Source organism: Phoxinus phoxinus (genome assembly GCF_949152265.1).
Source record: "Phoxinus phoxinus genome assembly, chromosome: 8".
NCBI lineage: Eukaryota > Metazoa > Chordata > Actinopteri > Cypriniformes > Leuciscidae > Phoxinus > Phoxinus phoxinus.
This window is the reverse complement of record NC_136883.1, coordinates 5,726,803-5,740,595: the sequence shown is the minus strand read 5'-3', so window position 1 is coordinate 5,740,595 and position 13,793 is coordinate 5,726,803. Positions and strand designations below refer to the sequence as shown.

Here is a 13,793-nt window from a genome sequence, read left to right as displayed (position 1 = left end):
ATGTATGGTTTGTTAGGATAGGACAATATTTGGCCGAGATAAATCTAGAATCTGAGGGTGCAAAAAATCAAAACATTGAGAAGTCCATTTATGTTCGCGATTGTGCTGCATTCACTCACAAAAATAAATGTTTTATATATTTGTGGTAGGAAATTTTGAAAATATCTTCATGGAACATGATCTTTACTTAATATCCTAATGATTTTTGGCATAAAAGAAAAATCGATCATTTTGACCCATACAATATATTGTTGACTATTGCCACAAATATACCCGTGCGACATGTGACTGGATTTGTGATCCAGGGTCACATATGTGTGTGTTTATACACAAACACACACACACACACATATATATATATATATATATATACATACATACATACACATATTATATATTTACAAACTTTTATGCTAGATCTAGATGCGATTCATCGATTTGACAGCACTAGTATATATCCATATCCATATATATATACACACACACAATAGTGTTTGTTATGTAGTATAAATATATAATTTACTATTTCGGGGGGAAATTAATTGTCATGAAAATATTCTATCGATAGTCTTAGTTTTCTTTACGCAGAATATAATTTCTTACATTTTTCTGTTGATTTTGGGGTGAAATATGACCTGAACAGTGAAATCTTCGTGAAATCCGTCCTAATCCTAGTGGATATTTGAAAGAAGCACAATTCACCATCGCTGCCTTGTGCTAACACACCACACTGATATTGTGGTTATGAGTGAATGCTGTATTATGCCATCCCAGTATTAGTGTACTAATGCACATAAACACATGTAAACACGATTCAGAGTGCAAACTTTTCATTAAAATATAGAGTTAGGGTTTAATTAATGATACAAACCCACGATATGTAACACCTCAAAGCAGCAAATTGGCACAAAGTCAGAGAAGTAAGACAGCACAGAAAATAAAAACCCGTCTCCAAAAATAAATAAAGAATTAGAATAAATATCTCAATAAATATATAAACAGGTAATATTTTCCATTGATTACTTTTCAAACTAATAGACACATACATGTTAAAATATGCACATTGGCAGAAATAAACAACCCGAAAAAAGAAAATGAGTATTTAGGTACATCGTTACTTAGAAATTATAGGTTATTGGTTAAATAAATCAAAAGGCACATTTATTAATAGGATGTATGACTAGGGCCCTCAAGGGTGGTCTCATCTCTCAACGTTCTCTTTTTTCCAGTGCTATTTTTGGGTCTTTTTGTGTTTCTCTACTATTCTGCCCATAAAGAGTGAGTGAGTGAGTGTGTGTGAGTGCAAGAGAATGTTTCACGTCTTTGAAAATGGATTGAAATGAGTCCAAATGGACAATGATATGCAATGCATGTTTGTAGATTGAATGGTCCAGTGGTTCATCCTGCTGTAAAAAACCTTTTCTTTTAAAGTGACTCTAATGAGCAGTTAATACAACATTGATTCCTACGTAACTTGGAGAAACCTCTTGGAATTGGACATTAGTTCTCCCCCATCATTGATGTCATAATTTAGTCATCGTCCAAAATTGGCTACAGGGCTGTGTCTGATTCCCTAACTCCTCATGACTAGCAGCGAGTTGAGACAAGTTTAGGGGAGTTGAAATAGCAGCTTTGAGATCATTTAAAGCAATGTTTCTTAACACTTCGAGGTCCAAACCGTTATGCCAGTCAGCGTTTGACCTGATTGGTCTAAAATCTTTATATTTCTCACTTTAACAACGGGCTTTAACCAGGCAACAAGTTTTCAGTGTCAAGTAATTTGTCTGTCCACAGTGAAAATGAAGATGTACTGTAACACAATCACAGCCAATCAGAACACATTTTATGCTTTTGGACCAATGGGATTTGACTGTGGGCGGGGCTAACTGAAACAACACAGACAAAATGTCCTGTCGCTTTGTCGCACACACGTGAGGTGCACTATAACCCATTATAGTTAATGATTGAGTACTTCTCTTGTTGCCATACTAACAGATAAAGTTAAAGTGTAGTTGTGTCACACACAACAGTCCTTTTCTCTTTTATTCTTTACTTCTGACTAATAATAACGAATTTTCACTGTATTTTTGGTGGCGTGTACAACAACATTTCAAGGCCTCGGTTTACATTTGCTGTGCAAATGTTCGGCAGATTCAGGACTAGATTATCTCTCAACTTTTTTGGTCTATCCTTTAAATATAGGCAACATTCTCAGTTGTTGGCAAGTTAAACACAACTATACTCTTAACAGAAGAATGAGCATGTATGTGTCCATATGTGGTGAAAGTGGTGGTTTTGGTGAAACTGCCCTCGATCAGACCGTTCACGCTCCCTGTCCTCGAACAACTAAAAGTGGTACAACATCAAAATGTTCTCCTTCACAAATATGTTCTGGCCGAACGTGCGTGAAAAACCTACCGCAAAGACCATATACAAAACCTCACCACAGCACACAGCCCCCAAAATAAGTCTCTTTCTCTATCTGCCTTACTCTCTTCTGGACATTGAGGTAAAACTCATCAACTTAGAGGTACGAGGGGAGTGTATTTGTTAAATCAATTGCAAAAAAAAAAAAAAACATCTTTCAGAAGTTCAAGTACTCAAGATACTCAAAATAGGTCTGATAACATTATCTATAAACTTTTTTTCATCTCATAATTTCTCCCTAAAAAAAAAAAAAAAACAACCCAAGAGAAAAGAAAACTAACAAATGTTTACACGTCACTGAACCCCATTCACTCCCCACCTCCCGGAGACGACCCCTGACCCCAACGACCAGCAAATCAGAGAGCGACCTCCCCGAACCCATGCACCCACCGCCGGTACGAGCGAGAAGGGTCCGAGCGCAGAATAGAAAGAGCGGAATGCAGCAGACGGCCTCGTGGGGGCGAGGGGATATTATCGTGAAGGTTTATGAAGGAGATCTGGCTCTACGGCTGTTCCTCCTTGTGTGCTGCCGTCCCGTCACAATAAGCCCCGCCCACGCGCCCTCCCCCCGCTCAGGCCTCATCGCACGGCCTTGTGCTTCCCTCCGCAGCAGCCGCATCTCTCCCCACAGCGCAGGCATGCGTGCAGGGGCAGGTAGCAGCACATGCAGGGCACGAAAAGAGACAGCACCAGCAGCGCCGTCCAGCGGGCACAGCACAGCGGGTGCGGCCCGCCGCCCGCCGAGTCCTCGCACGAGCACGGCTCCCAGAACTCGCCCTCGGAGTCCGACATGCAGTGGTAGAGCAGGCTCTCTGCGCACCACACGCACGTCCACTGGCGCAGGCAGTGTAGCGCGGGGTCCGGGGCGTCCCGGCAGCGGCCCCGTCCGTTCTCGGAGGCGCTGAAGACGGAGCGGCAGTACACGCAGCGGGACGAGCAGGAGGAGGAGCCCTGTGGGCAGGAGCTGTCGTCGTCCGGAGAGATGGCTTCCCCTCCGCCGCCCCCGCGCCTGCGAGTCCGAGAGCGTGGCGTGGCGAGAGAGGCGTGGATGCAGCAGGGAGAGGGCGAGCCTTTGCCCGTCTCCTGAGGGGAGCCGCTGGCCGACGACACCCCCGGCACGGCGTTGGGCATGCAGGTGGGCGAAGAGTTGCACTGAGAACCTTTGGTGTCCAGCATGACGGTGACCTCGCAGCCTGTGGTGCCCACGCCGGCCAGCTCTTTCTCGAAGCGCACCACGCACAGCTCGGTCTTGTCCTGGCTGCCGCTCACCACCACGCCCCCCGTCAGCCCGCCCACCTTGGTCCGCGTGGCACCGGCGCGTCGGTAGTCCTCGTAGCCGCGTGTTCCCCACAGGTCCTTGCAGGGGTCCAGGCTGCGGAGGTCCCCTTCCTCCAGCAGGGAGATCGTGGGCGAGAGCGGGGAGAGGGGAGAGGAGTCAGGGGGCGCCGTGGGGGGGGTCGGGGGGGCCGGAGGCGGCGGAGGGGGTGCCGGAGGGTTCAACACGGCTGTGACTTGGGTGAGCTGGTGCTGGGCGGGTCGGGTATGGATCTGCGGTGAGAGAAGAGTGAGGACTGAAAGTAACTCTGCATTTGTCGTGATCTATTCATTCATTCAGAACGCAGCTCATTCATACAGTGACTTAAATACACCAATTCGCATCATTTCTGATATTAAAGTTAAAAATGTAGGGGTTGATACATTATGAAGCAAAAAGCCTAATTAAAAAGATGAAATTCTTGCAAAGAAAACCTTTGGCTTTATTTTGAACAAAACTGCCTCACTGCTTTTGTCCAACAATCAAAGTCATGTGGTGTGTGACCAAAATATAACGTGGTGCAACCGGCATGAAAAAATAAATCCTACAAACATACTATTTATGAATTATTAATGATATTTCTACAAAAAATGCTTTTTATCTTAAAAATATATATTTAAATTAAACGATTTAAAGCATTTTTGTAAATAAGTATTATGCCGAGTACATTCACGTGTAAAAATTTTATTACCGGTACTTTAAATTGACGGTTGCACCGTGTGAAATTTCTAGAGTCATTAAATCTACACCTTTTTTTGTAAATTGTACTTTTTTAAAACCATGAAATCGACATGACTAAAAAGAGAATATTTCTAAGAACTTGGCATGTGTGTTTAAAATAGATTTTTGTCCAATCTTTTCTATCGTGGAAACACCGTTGACCAACATAATGGACTTGCTGGAATCAACTGGAAGCAATGTGAATCCTTTACCTGGGCCGGGGTCTGTGTCGTGACGACGTGACCTGTCCCGTACGCGAACTCCTCTGTGGAGCGCACAAAACAGGTGGAGGAGGACTCGCTGGTCACAATGGTAATGGGTTTGGGCAGCATCTCTTTTCTGCTGTTGGACGACGACTCACTCCCTGTATGAGACTGAGACAGACTGCAAGTCATCAAACATGCAGAACCACCTAATGCTAAAGCCGACAGGATGCACACAAGATGGAGGAAATACGCTTTAGAGATGACTGGTGTAGTTTGGATTGCCTTGTTTTATGAATGAATCGTTCAATCATGACTCTGCTTTGACTTTATATAAAACTGGGCGGCGCAAAAAGTGACCAAGTTGCTAAATAATTAGCAAGATTATAGGAAATGGTAGAGTGATTTATTACATTTTGATTAATATTGATGATTACAAAGACAATTTTCTTTGGAATAACATGCACCGAAAAACCGTGCATAATAAAGCCAGGAACTTATATTAACTCCCTGCCATTGACGGAAATTTCATAATTTATGAGATAACGCTTCCCTGCCATTGACGGAAATTTCTGGCTTTCCATGTTTTCACTGTTATACAGTAGGGGGCGCTATTACGAATCTTCTGAAAGAGTAGATAATCTCATGATCAAAACACAGGAAAAGAAGAAGCAGAAATAAGCAATTATGCATATGTAAAATAACGTGATCATCAACATTAATCTGCATATAAATCAAAACTACCATAACGTTACTGATGAAATGTCGACCCAGGACGAGCTATAGGACTGTGAAGCTTTGATGTACTCGATCTACTCCATTTATGTTTTGATCATCGTTCTGAATCCCATTGAGATGTAGTATTTGACAAAAAAAACGGATTTCCTCGGCTTTTTGCTCAAAAATTAGCTTTTTTTATGAAACTTAGAATCTCTTAGAAACTAGAATAAAAGCAGAGGCTCTACTCTCTCTTTTGATATATTGCATGTTCAGATATTCATACAACAAAATATTCTGGGGGCCAAGACATGTTTGTGAAAATGATCAAAAACGCCGGTGGCTGGCAACTTTTTTTTTTTTTTTTTAAACGCTGGCGGGGAAAGAGTTAAGAAAATAAATAGGGTCAATTTTGGTTTTACTGACTTCAATGTCTATGATGACTTTACATGGATCTAGGCACGAAGTCCTGCAAATCTCAGATAGACGCGAAGATGAACCAGATACTTTGAAGCACTTTGACGTGATAAAAACACTCACTGCTTGACCATCGTCCTCAGTGTCGCCCTCTTCAGGAGTCGAGGAGGATGGCGAGTCGGATCCTGCAGGAAAATGTTAAAAATGAACAAACAAAAAAAATTCAAGAAAGAAAATGGGATCATCTAAAACACATTAGACATTTGCAATATCCTTTCATGGCATCGTCTTCTCTGGACTGGTACATTTAGAGGCCATAACAACAGGGTTACTAGGTATTAAAACTGACTGACACATACTCAATGTAAACTACATTCATTTCGTTGGCTCCATCTTCCTGTTCTCTATCTTTTGCTGCTCTGTACCTCTGTCCAGCTTATCAAGGACACTTTGAAGCCCCTTCTCGAAGGAGATGGCGTCAGCTGGACTCTGGAAGGTCAGACCAAACTTCCTCTCCTCCACACGCCAGTGATGGAAGATGGGGTTCACCTTGTTGTAGACCAGACCCTTTTGAATGGCGCATTCCAGCACGGGCTACATGAAAAAAAGAGAGGCGGGTCACTCGCGGGCCACTCGTGAGGGCGACTACTAAATTGCTGCAACTACCGGGACTGTCAGGCTGAGGGAACATCAGTGCACTCAAAGACAGGCATGAACACACACGCACACACTCACTGCTCGATCGCGTAGCCGTTCTCCGCGTATGACGTACTCTCTCCGCCCACGACCTTCAGAGCTCCGCCCCTTACAAATGATCACGTGACTGAGGCCGCCACCTCCAAGGGGCACCCAGCCACCACTAGAATCGTCACGTGTCATCACCACCGCTCGGACACGCACACTGTTAGGGGAGTAAAAGGAGTGAGTGCACTAACCAGCTGAGCACAAACACCCACACACACACACACACAGACTTGAGACAAAGGCCGTTAAAGAGGAAAACGCAACCATCAGTATAAAATATTGAAATATAATAGAGCAAATAATAGACAAAAGACAATGCGTTATAGAGACACAGTGTAAAGATGTGTAAAGAGAGTAACGTTATTAACCTGCAATATCCACTTAAATTAGCGTTCGTAAAAATTAAATGAAATTAAAAATAGAATTATTATTAATTCGTTAAAATTGTCGTTCATAACCCATTTTGCCTCTGTACTCTTTCTGGACGTATTCCCAAGTGAAACTGAATAGTCAGTGAGAAAAAAAGGCAAAGTGGGACACTGGATTTTATCCATTTGAGGATTATTGGATCATGAAAAGTAGATGTTAAAGTGGTTGGACATCATCGGAAGAAAGGCTGTTTCGGTTATTACATTTTGAAGAAAAGATTACAAAGACAAACATATTATTATTAGAAAGAAGCACTAATGAATTGGCGGAAATTTTCCAGGTACTTAGTAGTGAAAATGCCTTGAACACAATCCTCCTTTCTTTTTTCAACATGGAGAAATTCAAGCCAGCCAATGGCAGCCATGCGGGTTAGTTTGGGGCAGAAAACCGGGTGTGGGGGGGGGGGGATCTTTTGCCTATACGGACCCTTTTCACAAACTGTGATGATGCGTTTTAACGGTCAACAGCTTTGTTATTTATATTTAATTTATAGATATATTTTTAAAAGTATGTACATTTATAACACCATACTTCGTATTTTCGTATTACCTTTGCATCAAATTACAAAAAAAAAAAAAGTTAACGCTGCAGTGAGGGTGTTTCTAATAAAGCGGCTGTGGTAAAATTTCAGCAAAATTTACATCCTTCTCTCTTCTGACTGCCGTTATCAATCTCTCTCTATTTTCAAGTTGTGGAAACTCTATTGTGGAGTTTTTCTTTTGCTATTTGAGCAAATGGGAACACAAAAATACATTTAATGTAGTCTCTAATTCACCGCTATAGAAGTTTACCCAACTATGACGACTTACGAAACCCGTAAATGTGAAAAGGGTCAATATGGTTCATGTGATGGTCACAGCTGGCAGCAGACACATGACTGGAGGAGAGGATGAAACATGTTTGGCTCTTTTCCCTGCCCACGCCATGATGATGATGTTAGTCCAAATCATTTCAGTCATTTCAGAGGTGGTTGTTACAATTTGATCCAATATTTTGAAGATGTTTGAATTAATGTGTACTTATGAGTACTTAAAATCAGCCAGAGCTAGAAATGTATCTTCATATTTAGGCTACAGGTAAAGCTTCATATTACGGGTAGACTACTTTCTTTGACCGCGTCAACATCGTATTTTGATGCCCTTCAGGGGGGATCAAGCCTTCTTTGGAGGGAACCTTTATTTATTCGCACCCTGCTTATGAGTGGTCCACAAAAAGAGCCATAACATACATTAAACATGTAGAATCAATTTTTATGTTGGTGTTAAAGGTGCTGTAATTGATTTGACCCCTTTTGACAACATCTTCCAGATTTATACACTAATTAGACACGCCCCTTCTCCCGAACTTTCTATGGATTGACAGGACGAGATCTCGTTTCTAATTGGCTAATAAAGGGCGGGCCGCTCCCCCGAATAGGTTTGCGATGACAGAGACAGGTGTGATTTGTCAAGACACCCATTTCAGTGATATCTGTCAGGTAAAAATACATTTTATGCGTGGTATTTAAAAAAATCGTCCTTTAAAATCATGTAGGCTACTAAGTACTACATTCTTAAATAGATACAGGTGCATTTTGATTGATTTCTTGAGACAAGATGGTGTGGTATGGTAACGAGGACTGATTTATTGTGTTAAATGGAATGAATAATCTTAAATCCCACCATCATCATGTGTGCTTTTGTGTATTCCATAAACTAGGTTCAGTCTAGAATATATAAACAGTGAAGCACGATTATAACAATGGGAGGAAACAGCGCGTTTTTTTTTAATGGACGGTCACGTGGGCGAGGAAAATCTAATCACACTTTCCGCGCGCACACGGAAGAAGCGTTTACAGGCATCGCTCATTTCTGTGGAAAGGTCCTTAATATAGCCATTCTACATTCACAATGACACCAATATAAAACAACAAAGGACATAAAGGCTCCATATGTTAATATGAGGGAGTAGCACAAAGAAAGAGACCGTAAATAAATGAATGGCCTGAGGGGAATGAAATGTGTGGAGATGATGAGGGAGAGGGTGGGAGATGAAGAGTTATATTCCTCCCTGAGATGTATCAATGAACGCGCCCATTCGCCATAAAGGCCCTCATAGCGGGTTTCCAGTCAAGCTCCATTACAATAAACGCTATGAAATCACATCCATTTTGATTCAGAGCCCCGTTTGTATTATTTTGAACGGTTTCCGTTATTATAAGCCATTGCACCGTCATATCGTCCGATCAACACGCGTTCACGCGCACTCATTCGTTCATCCCGCTGTTTTATGAATGAATAAAACTACATATATGCTACAGCAGCACAGCGAATTCAATGGGCAGATGAGTGGGTGAAAGGAGGATATGGACAAGAAGAAGAAGAAGAAGAAGAAGAAGAGAAGCGCTGGGGGGAGGGGGAGACATGAAGAGGAGGAGGGGGGTGAGAGAAAAATCACATTTCATTCATAAAGTTTGGCTTTAAAAATCATAATGAAACTCGAGACGCGTTGATAAAAGCATCCCTCCGCGCCTCCATCCCGCCAATGTGTTCCCGACGCCGGAAAACTCGCCATAATTCGTCGATTTTTTAACGACACGTTTTATAATTCATGGATGTATTTGGTGGTTATACGTGGAGCCTCCTCACACATCATCCTCGAGACAAAAAGCCGTGTCTTACTGCACCCTATTCGCGGCATTGAAGGCGTTGTATATAGTGCACTTCAGATAAGGCCCATTCATTGGCGTTATTCATCAAATGTTGGATGTATATGGAGAATATGGTGTACAGTGTTGATAGCCATAGCTGCGTAATAGTGTTTATGAGCATCTAACATCAGATGGTCTCGCGCGAGCATCTTACAGTCCATTAGAGGTGCTGCAAATCAATCAGTCTGTTCTGGTCAAATAAAAATGCATGGACTTACTCGCCCTCCATGGCTCGGTGTTGCCCGCCGCTTCGAGCTGGCTGCCCCCCGGTCTCTCGTCTTTTTTATTCCCCTTCTTACCGAACACACACACTCGCGCGCGCGCGTTCTCACACTCATACACACACACGCGCGCGCGCGCGCGTTCTCACACTCTCGCTCACATACGCACGCACACACAGTCTCTCTTTCACTCACTCCTTGTGCTCGCTGCTGCTCTCATTTTCTTGTCTTTCTCTGTCCACCTTCATATGGTTTCGGATGGGCTCGAGGATGCAGCAGCCATTTTCCACCGGCAGCATCATCATCGTCCTCCCTATCTCGCTCCCTCCCTCCTTCGCTCTCTCTCTCTCTCTCTCTCTCTCTCTCTCTCTCTCTCTCTCTCTCTCTCTCTCTCTCTCTCTCTCTCAATCACTCCCTCCCTGCTCTCTCTCTCTCTCTCTCTCTCTCTCTCTCTCTCTCTCTCTCTCTCTCTCTCTCTCTCTACCTGTCTACAGCAGTTCTCACACACTCATATTAAACACACTCGTGGATGGACACAGTGTCCCCGAATGGGAGCTGCATCGGTCCAGTTTTGTTGCTGTCAGGACATTTGGAGCGATATGACTCTAAAAATGTCCATGTGCACAAGCAATCGCATTGTTAAATCTGAAAAGAGAGTGACTATTAATGTTAGAAAGAGAAATGTTTAAAAAATAGTAACGCTGTGAATAATGCACAAACTCAGTTAATATAGTGCAGAGCCTCAGCACCTTGGACAGCTCTCATACAGCTCTATACGCCATGACAGAATTCACAGCAGCCAGTCTCCATTCATCTCCAACTCCCCATTCATGTTCACTGATAGCCCACCATTGATAAACAGCCACGCCAGCGTCGAGCCTTTATTACTCAAATAAACAGTCCGTCTCGCTCCCTTTCAACAATTTGGGGAAAGTACATTAAGCTACAGCACGGTAGAGCTTAAAAAATGAATGTTTGCTATATTAAAAGTCATCAATTTAACCATTAATGTTTGCGCGCGAATTTAATTGCGCGGTTAAATTCAAATATGTGACTGTTTAAAAAAACAGTGAAAAGAACAACGGAAAACGCTATGTGGAATCTTTATAATAGCCACGAATATTTAGAATTTCTAGATTGGATGTTTTTGTTTTATTGTTCGTTCAAACGGGTTAAACGTTATACTGTCATATTACTGACAAACGTCTTTCTTTTACTTCACTGTTCAATTAGTCTAATATTATATTCTTCTTCTGTAACAGCTGTTCCTTTTTAATTTATTAGAACAATACAAAAATGTACACATTTACACAAAAATGCTAGTGTAGCATTCATAACATCCAATCATTAATCAAAAAGTCTAACAATATTACACGTTATCATTGCTTTTAATTGACAATGTTCCTCAAAAAGGGGCTGTAGTCCATTGGTCTCCTGGAAAAGCCTGAACATTTCTTCTTGAGTTAATATATATATAATAGCTATATATATATATATAGAAAGTTGTACAAGAAAATTTGCATTAATTTTATTTTCATTGGAATAATACATTTATCTAAATTATTCATCTTGAATATAGTATCTGTTTTCCATAGGCTAATACAATTTTACATATCCTAAATCTGTGTTTACACAATTACAAGACCGATGGACAATAGATTATTTTTCTGTTGGACAAAATCACAGAAATAATCAATAATTAACAATTAACTCTTTCAGCTGGATATATATACCTTTAGATTAGGTTTAGAATTTATGTAATTCATCAAATAATGAGATAATATTCCAGTCCCGAAGACAAATGCTTTATCTTAAGGTTTAAAGTCAAAACTCCAGCATTGGTTTTGTATGTTGGTTTTAAACTCGTTCAATGTTTTATATGTTGTAATTATTTAGCCAAAACAGAATGGTTTCATATTTACGAAAGTGAAGATATTTGAACTTTTTATACAAAACTATTGCTAGAAAAAATACTTCTGATTCAAAACCTTATAGTTTCTGGGACATACATATAGCCCATGTGACAACTGACCCCATTCTCCTCTAAAATACTTAAATCTGTACAGTATCATGAACAGTATGATAAGAGAGTTGCCGGGACCAACATGTCGGCTGCTGCATTCACAATAACATGTTGTTAAATTAAAACCTTCCAGAGAGGAAGGGCCCTCAACAGGATCCAAGAGAGGAAAGGTTAAAGTCTGTGCTAACAAGGGCAGATCTTTTATTAGACAGCACACATTGTACCTGAAATGCTGAGGGAAATTGCGTCTACAACCAAAAAGACACCAGCTTGGGTATACCAGTCGAGCTCCACGTAAAGCCAACCTGCGGAAGTGCAAGAAAACATGCGACAGACCTCAGCAAACTCAAGAGGGGGAAAATAAGGGCACACAAGGACGTAATAAATAAAAAATTCCTCAAATTTACTATGCTCTGTCTATTGTTCTTGTGTCTTGAAATGCAATGCAAAATGAACTATTCAAATTATTTTAATACAAGTGTATTCAGTTTGCTCAACTATCATGACAATACCACAATTTAAACAAAAAAGGAGAAAATAATATATAGGTTAATATTACTTTATATTACTTATAATATTACTAAAATACTTTATATAAATAAATATAAAGGTTTAAAAATGGGGTTTTCGCAGTGAAGCCAAGAACCTTTCAGGTCTTAAAATAGCCATTTTTCTTCCATTTTAAAAATCTAAGATTTATTTTCTACTATAAAAAACCTTTTATGGAATGGACAGTTTCCATGAATGTTAAAGGGCCTTTCATGTAACCGTCAATGCCAATAAAGAACATTTTTAAGAGTCTGGTTAAATATTACCCAGATATTAGTTTTTCCATTAAATGTCTTCCGGTTTTCTTGTATAGAATTGAATAAAACAAGAGGCTCATTCTTATTGTCAAAAGAAGCTTCCCAACAATCACCCCAGCACGACAGAAAGATTATGAAAGCTCAGGCCCCGGGGATCTGACACCAAAAACACTCAGAAACCCTCTGGCCTCAACTGTGGGATCTGAACTGGTTGATGTTCCTCCCTCACGTGAGGACGAAAGGCAAGACCACAGAGAACACAACCACTGCAGACACTTACAATACAGACCCACAACAAAGCCACCATCACATCCTCTAGAATCGGCCACTGTGGTTGTCCACACTGGGAGAAGCACCTTTAATTAAAAAAGCAGTAATACTCTAGATAAATAGAGCCCACTGAAGCTAAGCAGGGCTGAGCCTGGTTAGTACCTGGATGGGAGACCTTCTGGGAAATCCAGGTTGGTGCTGGAAGAGGTGTTAGTGAGGCCAGTAGGGGTCTGTGTGGGTCCTAACGCCCCAGTGTAGTGACGGGACACTATACTGCCAAAGAGCGCCATCCTTCGGATGAGACGTTAAACCGAGGTCCTGACTCTCAGTGGTCATTAAAAATCCCAGGATGTCCTTCGATAAAGAGTAGGAGTGTAACCCCTGCATCCTGGCCAAATTATGCCCCTTGGCCTCTGTCCATCATGGCCTCCTAATCATCCCCATACACTGATTGGCTTCATCACTGTCTCCTCTCCACCAGTAAGCTGGTGTGTGGTGGGCGTTCTGGTGCAATATGGCTGCCGTCACATCATCCAAGTGGAGCTGCACATTGGTGGTGGTTGAGGAGATTCCCCCCTTCTTTAAAAAGCACTTTGAGGTCTCAGAAAAAGCGCTATATAAATGTAACTATTATTATTATAAATAAATCTGATAGTCTTGCATGCAGCACAACTCCTGTTGGAAAAGTCAATGTGGCGATACCTCGGCTTGATACCACTATGAATCCATGGACCATTCATCTTGAGAACCACCTAGTAATGACTGAGCCAATCTCAATACTCAACTATGCTCCCCCATAGTATTTTAATTCT

General features: G+C 41.5%; 1 protein-coding gene across 3 annotated transcripts; it reads right to left on the bottom strand.

Annotated features, from left to right (window-relative positions):
* Positions 1–824: 824 nt before the first annotated feature.
* spred3 (sprouty related EVH1 domain containing 3) lies at positions 825–10,220 on the bottom strand. 3 transcript variants are annotated; one of them, XM_079620015.1, is made up of 6 exons: positions 9,880–10,220; positions 6,535–6,700; positions 6,225–6,393; positions 5,923–5,984; positions 4,675–4,836; positions 825–3,975 (listed from the first exon to the last, which is right to left on the bottom strand). In XM_079620015.1, exons 1-6 carry the CDS (start codon positions 9,888–9,890, stop codon positions 3,007–3,009), a joined length of 1,539 nt encoding a protein of 512 aa, XP_079476141.1. In that variant the 5' UTR covers positions 9,891–10,220; the 3' UTR covers positions 825–3,006. The 3 variants fall into 3 exon arrangements, with proteins under 3 accessions (XP_079476141.1, XP_079476140.1, XP_079476142.1); XM_079620014.1 differs by having other exon boundaries at positions 832–3,975; positions 10,078–10,218; XM_079620016.1 differs by having other exon boundaries at positions 836–3,975; positions 4,675–4,846; positions 10,078–10,192.
* Between the last annotated feature and the right edge of the window lie 3,573 nt (positions 10,221–13,793).

Excerpts from the sequence above, each read along its gene's own strand:
- spred3 (XM_079620014.1), bottom strand. The coding sequence starts at position 10,187 with ATGATGATGCTGCCGGTGGAAAATGGCTGCTGCATCCTCGAGCCCATC. Across the intron at positions 6,394-6,534 it reads AACGGCTACGCGATCGAGCA|CCCGTGCTGGAATGCGCCAT; the intron begins GTGAGTGTGTGC and ends TTTTTCATGTAG. Across the intron at positions 5,985-6,224 it reads CCTTGATAAGCTGGACAGAG|GATCCGACTCGCCATCCTCC; the intron begins GTACAGAGCAGC and ends ATTTTCCTGCAG.